General features: G+C 26.6%; 1 protein-coding gene across 1 annotated transcript in view; it reads left to right on the top strand.

The window, feature by feature from the left end:
• LOC127278013 (cadherin-99C) overlaps positions 1-19,649 on the top strand; it is a 67,305-nt gene that overhangs the window by 28,672 nt on the left and 18,984 nt on the right. Inside the window, exon 2 of the mRNA XM_051299509.1 lies at positions 17,416-17,485. Within this exon, the coding sequence (XP_051155466.1) occupies positions 17,416-17,485 (70 nt within the window). The remainder of the gene's footprint in view (positions 1-17,415; positions 17,486-19,649) is intronic.

Raw genomic sequence — 19,649 nt, 5'->3', positions numbered from 1 at the left:
CATAGTACCCATAAAATTTTATACAGAAAGAAAGAAGAAAAATTTTTTCGTTGAGAGCTTTATATTTTTCTAAAAAAAAAAAAAAATAGTGCAATACAGTCTATAGCACTTTCTAAAATATTTATTGGAATTTCTTAAAAAGTGAATATTTCAAGGTATCAATTTTTCCCATAAATATTACCTGTGAAATCCTCCAACTACTTCAATTCCCACGGGGTTTTTCGCATCGAGTCAGATTTCTATGTGTCAAGTGTGTCTTGGCCATAGTGTTTGTATAGTTTCCTTCTCTCGGGTTGTTGAGGTTCGACGATCTCTGACGCGTAACATGGGAGGAGAGAAAGGATTTGTCGATATATATTCTGACCACACATTTCATAAGGAAACAAATCGCTTCAAGATATGGATTAATTTCTATTTTGATTGCTTTGTTAAAAGAAAAAAATTTTAAAAAAATTTGATTTTTATTTTCCGTTCAAGAGGATTGAATTTTATTAATATATTTTTTTTTGGTAAAATATTTTAGTAGATCCTCTTAAATCGAGATTATTTGGTATTTTAGAAAAGTTGGATAAAAATTAGAAGAATAAACAAAAATTTTTTTTATTAAATTGCCGAATGGTGTTTGCGCTTACTTTGGAATGTTCCCATATATTTACATACATGTATATATGTGGCATCGTCGGTGCGTGCAAAGGGTACTTCTAAAACACAATGCAAATAATACAAAGTGGCTGACCTTGAAAACCGTGCACAGCATCACTGCAATGTGTACCTATTTAGGTCCCGCGTATATCGAACCTTTATGCGCTTTTATATTCGCAAACTTCCACACGCAGGTGAAATGTAATGCTATAAAAGCGTTAATGCATCTTTCTGGACGATCATTTACGGCAAGTGAACATTTTCCTTGTGTAGAGATCAAACTCCCAACATCTTGAGATTGAAGATAGGCTATTCTTCAATGATTCCCATCTCTGTTGTGTGTAGTTCCCCTTCGAGAGTCATCCACTGATTTACGATACAAGGCCACATGAAGGAGGTGAAGCTCTCAGCGAAATTAGAAATTCGATGACGATAGCGAATTTAGTCGACGTTAGCGTTTTACAGCCCATAGAGCTTTACTAAGCGGAAAACGAGACGAGCCGGAAGTTATTTTCACGAACATAGTGTATATTAGAAAAAGGGTATATTGTATACCTATTCAAGTGGGAAGATTTCTAAAAAAAAAGACTTTACTTTTTTTTTTGTATTGTGATGAGAGAAACGATTTCCTGGCTTTAGAAGATTTAAATACATCATTTATTAGTGAATGGAATTTTTTTTAAAATGGAGTTACTGTAACAAAATTCAGTTTCTTTTCTGAATTTGATAATTCTTAAATTAGTCATTTTCACTTAAATTTTAGTAAAAAAAATTTTTTACTAAAAATGTAATATTTTATTAATTAGTAAAAATTTCTACTAATTTTTAGTTATTTTTGCTAAAATTTTAGTAAAAAAAATATTTCTAATTTAAATTAATATTTTACTAAAAATTAGTGAGAATTTTTACTACCTTGAATTAGTGAACTAATTTTAATTTAGAGAGTAATGTATTATGTTGACAGTTACAATCAAAATCAGATTTCAACGTTAATTGACGGTTGAAATCGATATTACCTTGTCATTAATAGTTACCATTATTGAAAATTGTGCAATAAAACAATGATTAAGAAAATTATTAAGTAAATTGTTAGTTAAACACATAAATTAAAATTTTACAATTTCTAACGTTAACTATATTTTTTTATTGCTTTTCGTTTAAAAATCGTTTTTTGTATAATTATTAATTTAAATATGTAATTAAAATTGATGATGTAGACTAAAAAAAATTCATAAATTTGTTAAGTAAAGTTATTTAACTCCGGAGATTAACGATTAAGATAAAAAGATTCATCTTTTTAATTTGTAAAGTTTCACGCGTATATAGGATTCGGGACAGTAAGTTTCGTGAAATTTCACTGATTCCGATACTGAGAGTTGCTTTTGTGAAATTTCACTGAATTCAATTATAACAGAGAATAACTTTCTCTCTCTTATAATACTAGTACAATCAATTTTCGTTAATTAAAAACAAAAAAAAAATATTTTTAATTACAAGTCAAATTTTTTGACGGAACATTATTAAAAGGATATTGAAAAGAAAAATTGACGTTTGAATTAATTACTCAATCAGAAAGTAAAATAGCCTCTTAATAAGCTTGTTATTTAACGTTGACAATATATAATTTCTTTAGAATCTTAATATGACAGAGTAATTTGATTGATCTAGAATATATATCGCTTGATTGATTTAGTTTGGAATCATTTCTCTTTTTATAATCATTAGAAAGAATTGAACTGCATCCGCATTATTTGAATTATCGTGGACATATATTTATCGATAAAATTCCATCCTTTATACATACATGAAAGTTTATTGTGAACGTCAATTGGAAAAGGAAGGTTATAATAACTTGTTTCTGTGTTTATTTTTTCGAAACCAACGTTTAAGGTGTTTGATGTCGGAACATTACTTGTCGATCCTTATCGAATACCGCTTTCGAAGCGTCAATCACGTTTTATTACTCCTTAGAGTTAATTAATTTTCAAGAAAGAGTTTCAATAGTATTTTTAAGTGAATGTCATAAGAAAAAATGAAAGAAACAGAAAATACATAGTTCTTTATAAAATTAAAAAATTAATTAATTTTTAGTTTTTTTTTCTTGCAAAAAGTTTTTGCTGTACAAAATTTGAAGGGAAAAACAAGTTTTGAACAAACTTTTATAATATCTTACGCATGCTTGTCAGAAGAAATGAATAGTTATTTTCATTTTGCTCGTCAGTCGTGTATATTAAAACTATGACTTACAACAATCGTTTCGCGTCATGTGCCACTCCCGGAAATCTTTTGCATAAGTCTTATATATCTATATATATATTCAATTCAACATTTCTTCATGAACAATGAGAAATTCCGAACGAAGAAGAAAATAAAGAGGAAGTTAAAAAATAATGTTGGTATATATACCCGGTCGTCATCGATCATTCTTCTTTCACGCCGTGTCATATGAGCCTCTTGAAGAATGTGTATATTCTAAGAATACAATTTTTGATCCCAACCTCGTGTTAATATTCTGAAGATTTTTTTTAAATATAATTAATAGTTAATTAAATTTCTTATACAATTTTAATATATTCAAAAATTATAATAGAATAATTAAAATAATTAATTCTAAGTGGAAAAAAATATTTGATTAAAAAAACATTTTTTTTGATACAAGAAGAAAATGATCTATATTAAAATGTCTAAAGAATATAATCGCGGATATAAAAGGAATGCGGAGAAAGTTCATGATAATCCGCGAATATCACTTGCGGAATATTGTTGTTTCGATCTTGGTTGAGCACGACGTTTGAGTATGTAGCGAATAGAATTATTGCTGTTACAACATCTTGTAATTTTCCTACTATATATACACTCCCTTTTTTTAATATATATACATTGGTAAAAGATCTCGAACTATTGATACAGTGTTTCACAATTTCCAATAATATCAGCATTCTCAGGAAGCCAAATGCCACCAATTAACATCACAACTCAATTTCTTTTTTCTTTTTAATATATGCGTATGTATATTTATTTGAACGTGATTTATTATATACATTATATACAAATCAAAGCGTTTTAATTATTAATCTGAACTAAAAAAAGAAATATTCAAACTCGTAAAAAATGTATTTTAAACATATGGTTTCAAGTAGTTATGATCTGTATTGGTCAGACATTAAATCCGAACGAAGAAACGTTTAGAAAAATTTCGTAATTATATATAGAGTAAGGAGTAATAATAATATCAAGTTAAATTAGAAAATCTATTAATTTTAAGTACAGTTAAAATCAATATAGCCAATAAAGAATTTTTTAATTAGGAACTTAATATAAATTCTTTCAATTATTCGTACGTTTCTTTGATATTTTAAGTAGTCGAGATCAATATTTGTCGTCCAGAAAAGAATTCTCGATAACTAGTGAATTATAATTAAATTTTACTTATCATTCCTGATTCATACCTAGAACCCCATAATGAATTTTTTATTTTATTATTGATCCTTGAAAAAATTCATATAAATTTTTTGAATCCTATAAAATCAACTAAATATTATGATTCTAATTAAAATTGATTCATTAATTAAGATTTGGTTATAAATTAAACTAATTAGTTAGGATTTACATTATTAACGTTTACTAATTAATTATAGAATTGTAGATAATTGCCATTTAATCAAGATAATTAATTAAAAGATTTACATAACTACTTATTAAAAGATCGTAATAATTAATATTTATACTATTCAATTAAAATTTGAAGTTTCTGTATTGCACAATTTTTTTTTGACAAATCAATTTTTAATTTGGGGTAAAATTCTTTTTTTTTCGTCATCAATTTAGTCAAGAGGATGAAAATGTAATTGAATTTTTAAGCTTGATGGCGTGGGTGGCCTACTGACTTGATAACCCATCGTGAAGCAGCTAATGGGAATCCATGTGTCAAAGTCGGTCGAGTGTGACTGTGTGTTCAAATACATATAAGCAATACTATCGCGATATTAACGATCACTCTCTCGACGAGAAAACACTGTTACCAGACGATAGTATCAAGGAATAAGTAGTAGGCTGTGCATTGCACTTGATGTCATAGGTTAAAACGATTTTACATATTCCGTTCCTTCTTCCTGACATTATTATTGTTTTCTGCCGATTCCCTTTCAGAGAAATTGCTCAATTGCAAATATCTCGGGATTATTTTTCAAAATCTATATGAGAAAGTCAATTCTCAATTGTTAACCTCAAAAAATATTTATGTTACTAATAGTGCATTATATTATTATTATTATTATTATTTCATTTGTTATTTTATATACTGATTTTCTTTTTTTTTGTTTCAGGTAAGTTTTTTCCATGGACGAATTCATATAATAAATTAATGGTACGAGGGTGTTTACTGTTTGAAAACTATAATTGAGGTCATTATTTCACAGAAGGTATGATTTTTAGTAATTTTTTCTTTCTAATTATTCTTATTTGAAATGATTTGAAAGTTATATTTATATTTTGATAAAATTAAAAATTTGTAATAATATGTTTTAAATCACGATTTATGTATATAGTTTTTTGAAAATAAAGTGAATTACGGAAGAGGCCGTTTTTCACGCAAGTAGGGAAAGACATTCTCATGCGAAAGGTGAACTGAGGGCGCATTCTAAAACTAACTTTCCCATTATTATTCTCTCGTTTCGACGAGTGCAGTGCAACGACATTACGCCTTTTAAATTCTCCCTGGTCGAACTAGACGAGGTTCAATTTAACCGAATAATATCTTAAAATAAGTTGTTTATTTATTTCTTCACTTTCTCTTAAGAAGAAATAAGTATTTTTAATATCAGCATAAAAAAATCTATTCTGAAATTGAGAATAAATACTATTTTTTGAAATTTTTTTTTTTTTTTCGTAAATTCAATTTTTAAATGTAGAAAAAATATTTTTTTAGTTTTTATTTTTTTGAACTAAAAATAAAATTTTTCCAATTCTGAAGGAATAATACATTTTATTTCCAATCTGGTGTGAAAGAAAATCCATAAAAAGTTTTGAAAAGTAAGAGATAAAAATATGTTTTTTTTTTAAAGTGAAATATATTTCATTACTTGAAATTACAACCTTCTTTCATCCTCGAAGGCACGAGTTCTCGCGATTTTCCCGCAGAAAGTCTTCAAAACTCACGCAATTATTGTGGGAGCTTATTGATACAGATAATCAGGTTTTGATATAAAAAAAAGGATAATCGCATTGAGAGTTAAATTTTATTATACAAAAGAAACTTTAGGCATATAATAAACTGTTTTATTAGGCTATCAACAAAAGTTTATATAGAACCGTGAAATGTAATATGCAGGCTTTTGCAAAAATCTATATAGTAGTGTAGTATACGGATTATCGACAAGGTTTATCTTTATTTCTGGGAATTTGTTTTTTTTACGAATTTTCCTAAAGAGCAAAAGTGTAGCATTATTTAATTTTTCATAAATATGAATTTTTTAGGGGAAATAATGAAAATATTTTGAAACAATAGAGAATTTTCAATTCTGTTTCAAAATTCTTTATTAGATTTAAAATTTTTAATTATTAAAAAATTCCAGTTGCCAAACTCTCCACCACGATTTGAAATAATGTTAAATATTTTTTTAATTTAATTATATTAATTAGATACAGTCAACAATATAGTGTGTTGAAAAACAGGATTATACTGGATCAAAAAATGATTTATTTTATTAATAATAAATCACAAAAAATTTTTTTTATGATTTATTATTAATAAAATAAATCATTTTTTGATCCAGTATAATCCTGTTTTTCAACAAATTATATATACATCTGGATGAAACTAAAACTTATGAAACAATATAGTGAATGTAATATTTATTTTCTATATATATTTTGTACAAAGTAATATAGCGTTTTAAATAATATATTAACTATTTTCCTATAATTAAATTATATTAATTAGATACACAATCAACAATATGGATATCATATTTATTTTTCTACATTTTGCATAAACTAATAAATAATAAAAATTTGTAAATAAAAATAAATAATTTGTATATTTAAAAAAAACTAATAATTTATTTAAAAAGTTATATTACTAAAATAAAGTCATCGATCAAAAAAAAATTAATTTATTCATATAAAATTCTTGCCGACACATATAAAAGAAACAATTATCTCAATCATTTAAATTGTACCGTTTGAAGACGAGAAAAAAACTCCCTGGCAAAAAAAAAATAGTATAAAAATGTGTCTTAGACTAATCTCTGAAAAGGAAATTGTATAAAAATGAGTCCTGAACGTTATAACCATAGAAAAATTAATTTTTTGTTGACTCATAGCTTATTGTTCAAGAGGTTATTAAGTTCCTATGATTTATCGCGTAAAATTACATAGGTACTTTGTATATAGTATATTTAAGGATAAATTGAAGAAAAAGAATATGCTCCGTTCATTTGAACGTGAAACTTCAGAGCTACATTATTAAGGGTTGTTAAATCATTGTCTGTTTCCTTGCCTTAGGGAAATAATTGTTCCTAAGTTTCTCTCTTTTTTTTTCTTTTTTAAAGGCTTTCCTTGTTCCTAGAGCATACTTTTGACGCATAAGTTTTATAATCAACTCTTTATAACTATAAGATATAATGGCTTTGTTGTATGTCCCTTATATGCGGTAGAGACATAATTATTAATTGCTAGTTTTTGACTTTGCAATTATCTTGTGTATTTAATTTTACCGATGAGTAAAATTCCATATTGGCAATTTATTTTTATGCATTTTAAAAGTTTCTTCTTCCTATTCTGTTAATTTGTCATATTTTTATAATTTCTTTTACAAAGAAATTTGCTTCAATTTTTTTTTTAATAAAAATAGTCTCTTTAATTTGTAGAGACACTGGTGAAATGTTTATACTTTATCAATCGTTCCACTATGAAGTAGTGATGATGAATAAATATATATGAATGTTGATTGGTGAATCCAACCTCGATTCCCTGTCGCACGGAAGAAATGATATCGGTAGGATAACTACTTGTTTGTTCATTCTACCGAAACATATTCAAACTGACAAAGATGACTTTTTCTGCACATCAAAATTTGTCTATTTTTCAATAATTTTATTTCTTTTGCAAATTTTTTTTTGAAGATAAAAATTTTATAATCTCTAGTAATTTTTCTTTTTATGTGTTTTTTGTATACAATATCAAATGGATTTTTTTCTTTCATTTGAATAATCCTCTGTAAAAACATTCTTTTGAAATTTTTTAATCCTATAGTAAAAGTTGAATGTGAAACAAAAAAGAAAATAAATATAGGAAGTCATGAAAGAAATAAATATAAGGACTTATAGATTACGAAGTTTCAATTGATATTATTTTCTATAGGAGCAAATAAAGCTGATAACGTATCGTAGTATACTTCATTTTCAAGTATAAAACCATCATGCTTAATAACGTGAACAGTAAAATTGTTGTACCAACATTTATGTAAATCACTTCAAATTACATTAATATAGCAAAACTGTTATATAAATTCCTAATAGACTATATATATATGTGAAGAATATTGTATACCCAACGAACTTACAAACCACTGCTCGCAAGATGCTTTATGAGTTCACCAACTGAATCTGAATATGATTTACAGGTCGAGTTTTGAGCCAGACTCGTTCCGGTGAAATGAAGGGATTCAGTGTATGGCATATCCGCATGTTTTGAGTGCGCACATATTATATATATACAGTTGCAATATTATATGTGTAACTGTTCTTTAAAAATATATGAATAGGTCGAAGGCTGATCCATTCTAAAAATGATATCACGTGGCTTTTGCTATTCCATTATTGCTGTCTGGAGATCTGATCACTTGATTGGGATGTATCGACGAGGAGTAGCAACTTCTTTATACATATATATCTATCCTTTTTTTGCTTTTCTTCTCCCTTTAACAAAAACCATAGGCGGTCTAGATTCCCCACTGGCTTTAACAAGATCATTGTCACTCGTTTTGATATTATTCTTGTAACGAGCTACCAATGGTATTTTTACTATTTTTATTTTATTTCATTTATTAAACAAGCTTAAATGTTGCTCTGAAAAAATCATATTCTAATATCATATATTTAATTATTGATAATTATTATAATTATAGTCAATTATTAGAATCAAATAATTTTTTTTTGTTTCTTGCTTTGATGAAACAAAAAAGTTTAATTAAAATTTATTATTTCAACGATTTATATATAAACAACAAACGGAAGAATGTGAGGTTCTTCTACTTTTTTATAATTGAAAGGGTAAATTTAGGAGAAATTAAAATTTAGAGAAAATGTAATGGCTCTCTTAATTTGGACACCTAATTAAGACGCGTTTCGTCTTCTCATGCAGAAGATTAAAAGCACGGCAACGAAAGAGAGAGAGAGAGAGAGAGAGAGAGAGAGAGAGAGAGAGAGAGAGAGAGAGAGAGAGAGAGAGAGAGAGAGAGAGAGAGAGAGAGAGAGAGAGAGAGAGAGAAAAGTGTTCTACTTTGCAATTAAACTATTTGTACCAAAATGTCCACGTCACAGTAGTGAAGACACTAAAAAACTAAATAAGAAACAAAAATAATTTATAAGTGCCATTATAGTACAATTTTAAGTTTTTAAATTATAAAATATTAAAATTGACAAATATTAAAAATAGGAGAATTTTGGAAAACTTTTTCGATAGAAATTGTTAGAAAAAATTGGAATTTTTCAATAGCAGGAAAAATGTAATTAATTTTTTATGTAATTTGTAGTTACATCTTGGGTCATTCATGACAACTTTCGCATTACTCTGCTTCTATCTTTATATATATAGAGTTCCGAAAGTGAAACTTGAACCTGGCAATCCGGTAGCACCGGACACGCTTCCAGTTTTCACACCTAGTGTATAAAAAGTGAGATATATTGTCTGACACAAAAAATCATATCACCTTTTGAAAATCGAAACTTTTCTCATTCATATAAAAAAGATAAAAGAAAAAAATATTAAGTAAAAAAGCCATATATGAAGAGAAAATTATAGGCGTGAGGCTTTTTAGATAAGTCTTAATTAACAAATGTGCTACTTCTATTTAGCATTTAAAAATGTGAAAACATACATTATTTGTAAGTTTTACATCTTTGGTAATTACATTATTCTTTACCACCAATAGTGGATTTCTGTGTTTATAATCCAATTAGTCTTATCAGTACAATATTCCGTCAATTTTTTTTAACATTATCGTATATCGAAGATGTATTATAATATTATATACCTTTAGAAAGTAAATATAGGAATTGTGGGTTAATTTAAAATGATGTGATTGGAAACACATGATACGAGATAAAAGAATAATATTATATGAAATGAAACTAATTTCACACTCGATTCGAGATAGTTTGTTATATACAAAGAGCCGAAGAACTAGATGTCTTATTATAACAACTTGAAATTAAATATGACTTGAGAAATATTGTCTAATTTAATTTTGCACTATTATGTGATTTAAGTGTTTAAATATACTTCACCATAATTTTCTCCTGTACGTTAAACTTGATGTTAAGTTCTCTTATAACTCAAACAGACATTCTCTTTATACGTCTTGTTTCTATATAGCTTATCTCAATCTCCGACTATCCATCTTAGTTCATTTTTTGTTAATCCTGTTTCGATAATTTTTTTTATTCTGAAATAACTTCACAGAAAATGTTATCAATCCAAAGAAATTTTACTAAATATTTATTTATTTATTTAGACTCGAATTTCTCTTGATATTTGTTTCAGTTATTTCTAAAATAAAAACAATTATAAAAGTGTTTTTAGTTTAATGTTCTTTCGCTCTTAATTGCCACTGTTTTTCTCTCGAGAGGCAATTCTATTTTTTATTTTCCTCTCTGATATACATAAAGACGAGTGCAGCAAAAGGCAGAACTCGATAAATCGTATCGATCTTATCGGTGCGTAGATCTCGCTGCCGATTCATCGTATGTGTGTAGTGAATCGAATGCCACGGCAAAAGCTACAAGGCATGGTAATGAGTAATAAATAATCGTTGCGAATCTCTCCCGCCCCCGAATCCTTCTTCGATATCAAGATAATCCTTTCTATATCAACAAATTCTTGGTTCGAGTATCTCTCTGACATCTACATAGAGAAAGAGGGATAAAGATCTGAGAGCAAATTTTACCCGCAGGCTTTTATAAAAGAGTATCGATGTCCAATTTTGCTTAAGGTCGCGAGATAATCAATGCTATTCAAATGATATTTCATAGTATCGAACGATTTCATCAGATAAAAGATCCATATAGACTTTAGAATTATAATAAAAGTTAGATAAAAAATTTCAGTTTGCCCTCTTGGTAAAGATGTTTTTTTAATATTGTAATATACGAAAAGCTTTTAAAAGCTTTTGCGTGAATATTGTACCAACTTGAAAAAGAGACACATAGTATGAGAATTTAGGACTTTTATTAACGTTTCAAAGAATAAAGCTTCTATTTATCACAGAGCATAAATTTATTAAAGTTTATTAGGTCCTTAATCTTCACTGAAATATAGACCATTTCTTCCTTTAACACTTTTAGAAATTTATAACATTCATAAAAATGCCCTTAACGTATTTCACATTATTTAAAAAAAATGAATTTGTGTAATTTTTTCAGTCTGGCAAAAGATGAAAATTAAAATTTAAAGAAAAAAACAGCATTTTTCTAAATAGACAGTAAATAACAAAAAATTACGTTACTTAAAAAAAACTTTTAATTTTTTCTTATTTATATTTTCATAAACCTTCGCATTGAATAGAATTGATTTAAGTCGATGATAATAGTCTTCAATATTTTATTTTTCTTCTCTAAGTTCTATAGTGAATCTATTCAACGATAAAATGGTCAAAAGTTTTTTTTATTGCAGTAGTACTGAAAGTTAAATTGATTGCTATAATATTTGAAATGGTAATAAAAGAAAATTTATATATCTTGTATTCAGGTTCTTTTATTTTTTTTATTATGGGATTATACACGAGAAAATCTTTTTATAATATCTAATGTGGTTTTTTGATATATAAATTATTAATCAGATCATAATTTTGATGTAAACATTAATTAAAAAAAAAAGTTAGAGCACAAGGTGTGAAGCATTTATATAAAAGTGTGTTTGGAATTATTAAAATAAGAAAATAGGTTTTGATCTGCTTTCTGATTATTCATTAAGATTGTATATTATAAATACAATATTGTAAATGGAGTGCATTGCACCTTTTTCTCATGTCTATACATGTTAGCATTGAAAGCGGAAGGAGGGTTCATGTCTCCGGCTGGTAGACCACAACGGCCAAGGACAGGTGTATCCTAGCTCATAATTTGCTCCTCATTTATGCATATTCTCTCAGTCCATGCGTAATATACAGTATGTACATACATACACAAAAGAAGTGTTCACGCACTCTTGTGCGAGAACCTATTTAACAGTAAAAAGCCATCTTCCGGGATGATTATTGTTATTATCAACACCTATTCAATCCTGTCGTCAAATGACCATTAATCATGATATTTTTTCTTATTTTTATTATCTAAGATATCAGTTTTTTATATTATTTTAATATTTAATTTTATAATTTCTAATTTTTTTAAAATAATGATGAAATTATTCTTTTGTAATTAGAACAGTTTTTGAAAAATTAATTTTAATTAATCTAGTAAAATTATTAATATTGTGTCTAGTAAAACAGTTTAACTGAATTCCAATTGCAGTTTCATAGATTGTAAATTCAAATTCACTGTTATCAAACTGTAATTAAAATTAAAATATTTGCATGTTTCGAGGAAACGTTATATTTTATATAGACATAATGGTAAATTGAAATGATAAAAGTCTAGATTTCCCGTTATTGTAACAAGTTAAGTTATATTTATAATAAACAAACCTTTATCCGCTAAAACAGGTTGGTCTATTTTTTTTTATATTTCAGAAAATATCTTTTGAAGACAAAAATTAAAAAAGTTATTTCTAAATTTAGAAATTATATTTTCATATCGAGGAAAATAAATAAGTATTTTAAAATCTTGTTTTTATTTATCTTATAAAAAAAAACGATAACTAAAATTAAAACAAGATAATTTATTCAAAGTGGTTTAGTAATGAAATACAGAAGCTGGTATTAGCTTTGTAGGCCTTTTTCGTTTCATCGCTTCAATTGCATTTTAATTAAAGTCTATCGTCACTTCATGCAGTAGCAAACAAGAGGGTGATGTAGGACATCCACCTATATATAAGAACAAAAGTGAGAGTATTTTAATTTACCAAAAAAGTTTTAATTAATTTATTTGAATAAAAATGGAAAAAATTATAAATAAATTTTTAACATTATTGCTAAATAATGTTTATATAAGATTTTTGAAAAAAAAAATAATTTTCATAATTAGTAGTATTGTAAATAATGTTTAGAAGTTAACATTTAGATTTCTAATAGATATAACTGCAATAAATAATGTTTGATATACGCAATGTTATATAAAACTTTTATATTAGAGTAAAAGATATTGAATTACATGGAAAAAGCGAATAATTTTACACAATGTAATTTATTTAATCACGATTTTAATCGGAGCACACGCCTAGAAAATTAGAAAAAATTTTTTTTGAATCAATAGGAGTTGAATTTAACAATAATACATCCCGAGGTGATGAGAAGTTGAAAAATGAATGGAGAGCATATAAAATAGAAGTGAATATACGTGTCTGGATCACGAGTGCATACAACCGGTCTTTCCATCGTGCGAGTGCACTCTATTTCGCAAGGGTGTATACCTGTAACCAGACACACGATTCACTTCCGACTTAGACAGTCGCGATAAAAGGAGACCATACTTTCGCGATTAATAAGATAGATAGTAGAAAGTGAAGTAATTCACCTTTGTAAAAGTCAAGTCTCTGACGGAAAGTTGTATAAATGGTATTCAGTATATACTCTACTAACATGGGAACCTTTTGAGACGCGTTCGCGTGCGACTAAAGAACTGTTATGTCATTTCGATATCCACGGTCAGTGCGCACTTGAAATTGATCCAAACAATTACGCACCCCTCATTTATTATTTTCCACTTCTGAATTAGTCAAAATTTTTACTAATTTCCATTGGGGACTCACTTTTAAATTATAAATTTTCCTAATCCGCTCTCTAAATCTGAATTAGTAAAAATGTTTACTAATTTAAATTAGTGACTCACTTTTAATTAGTCAAATTTTACTAATTGTTAGTTAAAGTTACTATTATTTAGAAAAATTTTACTAATTCAGATTTAGAGAGCGATAATAAATTTTTAAAAAATAATTAGTTGACATTAAACTAATTAATACTGAAAAAAAATTTATTAAAATTTACCTAATTCATTTAAAAAAATTTTTTTTTAATTTTTTTATATTCAAAATAATAATTGGAAAATTTAAATGATAATAAAAATTTTAGCAAAAGAATTTCGAGCAATTTGCACCAGTTGGAAAATATTTGAATTATATATGTAAATATTAACTAACATTTAATTTTCATAAGTTTAAACTAGTCCGGTATTATTTTCAACGCAAGTTCTGTTTAACTTTCCATTGAGACAAATATTGTCCAACTGAAATATTTACTTTTTCGTCTGAAAAGCTAAATAATATTCTATGTTATTATTTACCAAAAAAAAAATTTTTAATCATAAATATCATTTTTTATTTTTATAGTTCTTTTTCTACCTTTCATTTATTTTTTTTAAAGTAAAAATAACATTGCAAATTTAATAATTCAAGACAAGTAGCTTTGAATAGATATTTCTAATTATGATAATTATAGTTAACAAGAGTTTAACTGGAGGTGAAAAAACAATTTCTAAGAAATGTTGAAAAACTCGCAAATAATTATGGCTATACAAAGTGTTTTACATCATTTAAATGACCACCTTGTGTACAAACAATGTCCGACTCTTACACATCGTTAGGTAATTGAATAGTGCCGGTTATATAGACCTCACAGAGTTTAGAATCTTATGTTTAGTAACGGTTCTTGGGTATGGAACAAATTAGTAGTCCATAACAAACTATTATAATACCATGTGAATTGAAAGAAAAGTGATTTGAGAGTAACTTCAGGAAGGAGAGAGAGAAAAAAAATAAAACGATGGGAAACTGCGAAAATGAATATAACCGCGGAAACAGTATTTATGATCACCGCGATCAAGTATAATATACTTAGATAAAATGAAATTTCTTGTATTTAACCTGAAATTGCAAATTATTACCTTATAAAATTATTATATTAATCGATTTAGGGCAAGTCTTTCGCAATTTCTAAAATGAAATTTTCTTTTTTTAATTTTGTAGGTATTTATATTAATGTTCTGAAAATTGTCATGTTTTTAGATGAGAGAACTTTCGAGAATTATTTTCCATCTTAATGGCTAATTAGCGACAGGAACAATTTTTTTTTTTTTTTTTTTTTTTTTTTTTTATAAAGAAGTTACATTTTTCGTTATACTTAATGACTTGTGGGGTCAATTAGTATTTTCAACAATCATTGTTCGTGGATCTCGAGCGTAACGTTAATTGAAATAGTAGTATGTATACATGAATCTCTAGCTTTCACGGTCAATTAAAACAACTTTATTTTCTACGCAATAATGTTTTAAATGCCAGTTTCACTTGTCATATTTACAATAATGTGACCTTAAAAGAAAGAGTAATTTTAAATAAAAATAAAACTTTATATTTAAAATTTAGTTAATTTTTTTAAAGTTTTTTTTTTATTGATAATGTCGAATCTTTCTTTTTTTGAAAAGTGTTCTCAATTTCATGGCTTTTAACTCTTCATATCGTGTGTGCATGTTCCACCTAAAACCACATGATGTCCTTATATATATTTTCCCGTCACTATCTTTGCAACATTGTAGCTAAATGGGTTGCATTTCTCAACGCGTGTCTTTAAAGCAAGAACATATTTTGAAAAATCAAATCAGTACCGTAAAATATAACGTCGAATGCAATCATTTTTACTTGACTTGGATAAATGTTACGACTTTGACAAATAAATGCTGTGTCCTGGTTAAGAATTTCAATTTGCTGAATTTGATTTATAATAATTTTTCAATAATAAAAACTGCCGACACAATAAAATAAATGCTGAGACATGTCTCATACCTTATTACTGCCTGTAATAAGGTATTTTTATTGGCAATTGACATGATTTTTTTTTATAATTTGTTCAACAAAAGTAAATTTGAAAATATTGAAAAACGTTTATTTTACAGTTATAGAAAATATGATTCAGAGAAATGTTTAATTAAAAAAATATTTGATTGGCAAGAAAATTTTTAGGTGAGAAACATCTAAAGGGATCTTTCAAAAGATTATTCAGTTCAGATAACATTGTTTTCTCTGCGTTGAAAACATCATCCTCATTATCCTATGCTCGTTGCTCCATGAACAAGAATATTAACATACATTATAATATGTTTGTTATTTCACATTTGACGTGTGTGTGCTCTCTATACAATGCAATTTCTTGACATGCATTATAACATCTATTTTCGTGCATCATTTTCATCTTTACAAAGTATTTCTTTATCTATATATTATATAATTCATATAATAATAATTGAATACAAAATATAGAAATTGTTCTTTAAATATCTCAATAGTCTTCATTAATTCTTGATGACAATTTTGATATTCTTAATTTATACACACGCCTTATCTATTTATAAGAAATCGCACTAATTGAATTAATTTAATTAAATCACGTTTTTTTCACGAATATTTAAATGAGAACAAGAATTTTATCTAAGAAGTTGATAACAATAAATACACAATTTTCCAAAAAAGTTTTGAGAAATAATTTCGGATAAGAATATAATTGATTTAAAAAAAAAAAATGTCATTCGTGTTTAGTTGTATTACTCTCTGCGTTAGTAAGTTTGGTTGTAAGGGAAAGGGGGGTAAGAACAATGTCATAAATTACAAGATACTGCTTTTATAACTTTGGTCTCGAGTCGTTCGACATAAATATTATCCGTGTGGATACGAACGTGCTTTGAAAAGCAGATCACATATATAGCGTGTGTGCACCAAGTATGAACCTGTCTTATATTTCCCATGTCTTGTGCGTGTATAAGGGCCGACATTGCACCATCTTATAGCCATCACAAAAATACATCGACAGACGAGGTATCAATAAGACTTTATCGACCATCCTACCTTGGAGATTGAATCTACTATATACACACACAGTTTAATACTCATCCATAACAGATAGTTTTAAAATCCCTTTTTTTTATCCTCTCGATTAATCACAAGTAGTGGTTGACCACCAAAGAAAAATTATGTTTCCAATAACAGAGAATTTCTTTAATCAAAACATGTTTTCATTATAGTTCTCTTTAAAAAAATACTCAATTTCAGAGGATTTTTATTTTTATGTACACTAAAAAATATTTATTTCATTTAAATAATCGACTATTATTATATAAATATTTGTCTGACTAAAATGGACTTTTTCTACTGTTTGAAAATTAAATTTTACTCATATTTTTATTTGTTTTATTTCTTCTATCCTATTTTTTATTATATTTTTTTAAACTAAAAAATTTCACAAGTTTTATGTAACAATTGAAAAGATTGAAGTACCTACTCATTATTTATTCGCGCACGAGTTGAAATCAAAGAGTTTTTCATTTACACGTATGACATGGGTATTGTATTTATTTTGATATTGTTTTGAATGGTTGTGAATTTCTAAAGATTTATTTTTCATTGTTTCAGGCGCGGACGAGGGTCTGGTGCATTTTACTATGCGTGACATTTTTACTAAGGGATGTCACTTCAAAAGCTGGTAAGTTATTTTATATAAATGATCTGATAATTAAAAAGTCATTAATTATCCTCAAAATTAATGAACTCTTCATTGCCACCAAAAAAAAATTGCAAAAAATATCCGCGGGTAATTAATTATTATCTAATTATTCAATATTCATTATTCAATTATTATAATTAGTTATTTTTATTTATTTGTTTATTATAATTTATTTATTAATTATTGGAGTTATTTTAAATTTTTGATTTTAGAAAATTTATTTATTTTTTTAAATGTAAAATTGATGGGGAAATTTATAGCGCATGAAATGGATGTTTTAGCCTTGAGATTAGATTCCAGAAATGAAAAGTACCGTAAGAGTAACGAAGTGCAACAATGTTGTCTGTAATTCCCGGCTGATTTTCTGTCGTCACTTACTCCTTCTTGCAGGCACGCCTGACCATTTCTCTCTTGATAGTATATAGTTCCTTCTGTAAAGGTCGAGTCGATCGCTTATGGTCGTAGGTCGAGCAATAAGAGTACAAAGCTTCTCGAAAGTCTCTTACTACTCTCAAACGGTGCCACGTGACATTTGCGTTCTCCATTACCTACTTACAAAACAGGGCCGCATTTGCATTATACTTTCCTTTCCAAATTTATTAAACTTTATATTATTTCTATTTTCTCATGAATGAACGAAAAAATCATTTTTTTTTTCAATGGAAAAATTCAAATTTTACAGATCAATATTTTTTACAGGAAGTATTTTTCATTGGAAAACATAGTTTTTCTTTAATGTAAAAATATGCGTTTATTATATATGTTACGTGACACGAAGTTTAAAGAAAGTTAAAACTATATTTATAACCAGGAAAAATAAATTTTAAAAGGTGAAAATTATTTTCAATGGATAATTATATATTTAATTTTTTCTTTACCTGACATAACTTATTACAACTATTTATTGGTTTTTCTTTACTCTCTGCTTTAAATTCGTATATAAATACATAAAATTTATACATATTATCATGTAAAAAGAGCGACAACCGAAAATTACCAATCTCAAGGATAAATAAATATTTTATATGAGTCGTATAAGAAAGACATAAAATTCATTCTTTTTTTGATTTTATAGCGTGAGATAAGGCAAAATTTCAAATTTTAAGTGTACTAAGAATATGAATTTTTACTTTAATATTTATTATATAAAGAGAGGTATTCGATTTATAAACGAAGAATAAGACATGAATTTTACTTCTTTTATGCTCTAAAAAAATTATTTATAAATAAGGGTCAATCCATTATATTTCGAATGAAGTGGTCGCTGACTAATTTTTAAAAATTATAATACTTTGCAGGAATGATTTTGAAGTTATCAAGATCACGAAATGAAAAGAATTTTAATAAAATTTTAATTATTTATTGCAAAATATGAATTTAAAGTATATGAGGTGCTGAAAACTGTCAATTTTTTAGCCATTAGAAAATATGCAAAAATACGTAGAATTTACCATAAAAATAAAAATTTTTTTTTGTAATTTACTAAGAATGAATAAATTTATCATTATCAATTGATGTAATTATTTAAATATGTGAAATAATATATAAAATATGATTTTCAAGTTCGCCTGTCAAATAACCTAAATTTGCAAATTTCATCTATTAAATGTGAGAAAGAGAAGTCATTAAATTGAAAAAAACCTTACCAAATATAAAGTACCTGTGACTAACTTTTAGTTTTTCTTAGCACTTTTTTCCTTTTTTCTTCATAAATGTGAAATAAAAAGCAATAAAAATTGGCACTTTGCTTATTTTCACTATTTTCAAATGTAAATAACTTTCTTGGAGAAAACTGAAAAATTACAAAACTTGGGCAATATCTAATTGATCACTAAATACACACACTGGAAAAAAATTCCCTTTGGTCCCGAAGATACTTTTTGAGATAATTAAGTTTAAATTTTTCACAATTTTTATCAGGTTAATACATGTAGTTTTTTAAGGACGAAGTTAGGTTTTATTGGTTAAATATTTTGAACTAACTTCAATTTTATAAAAATCACATGCATTAACCTCATAAAAATTGTGAAAAATTTAAACTTAATTATCTCAAAAAGTATCTTCGGGACCAAAGGGAATTTTTTTCCAGTGTGTGTATTTAGTGATCAATTAGATATTGCCCAAGTTTTGTAATTTTTCAGTT

Source organism: Leptopilina boulardi, unplaced genomic scaffold (genome assembly GCF_019393585.1).
Source record: "Leptopilina boulardi isolate dan_hultmark-lab unplaced genomic scaffold, ZJU_Lbou_2.1 LbouV2_112, whole genome shotgun sequence".
Taxonomy (NCBI): Eukaryota; Metazoa; Arthropoda; class Insecta; order Hymenoptera; family Figitidae; genus Leptopilina; species Leptopilina boulardi.
The sequence above is the reverse complement of the archived record's forward strand: the minus strand, read 5'-3'. Positions and strand labels throughout refer to the sequence as shown.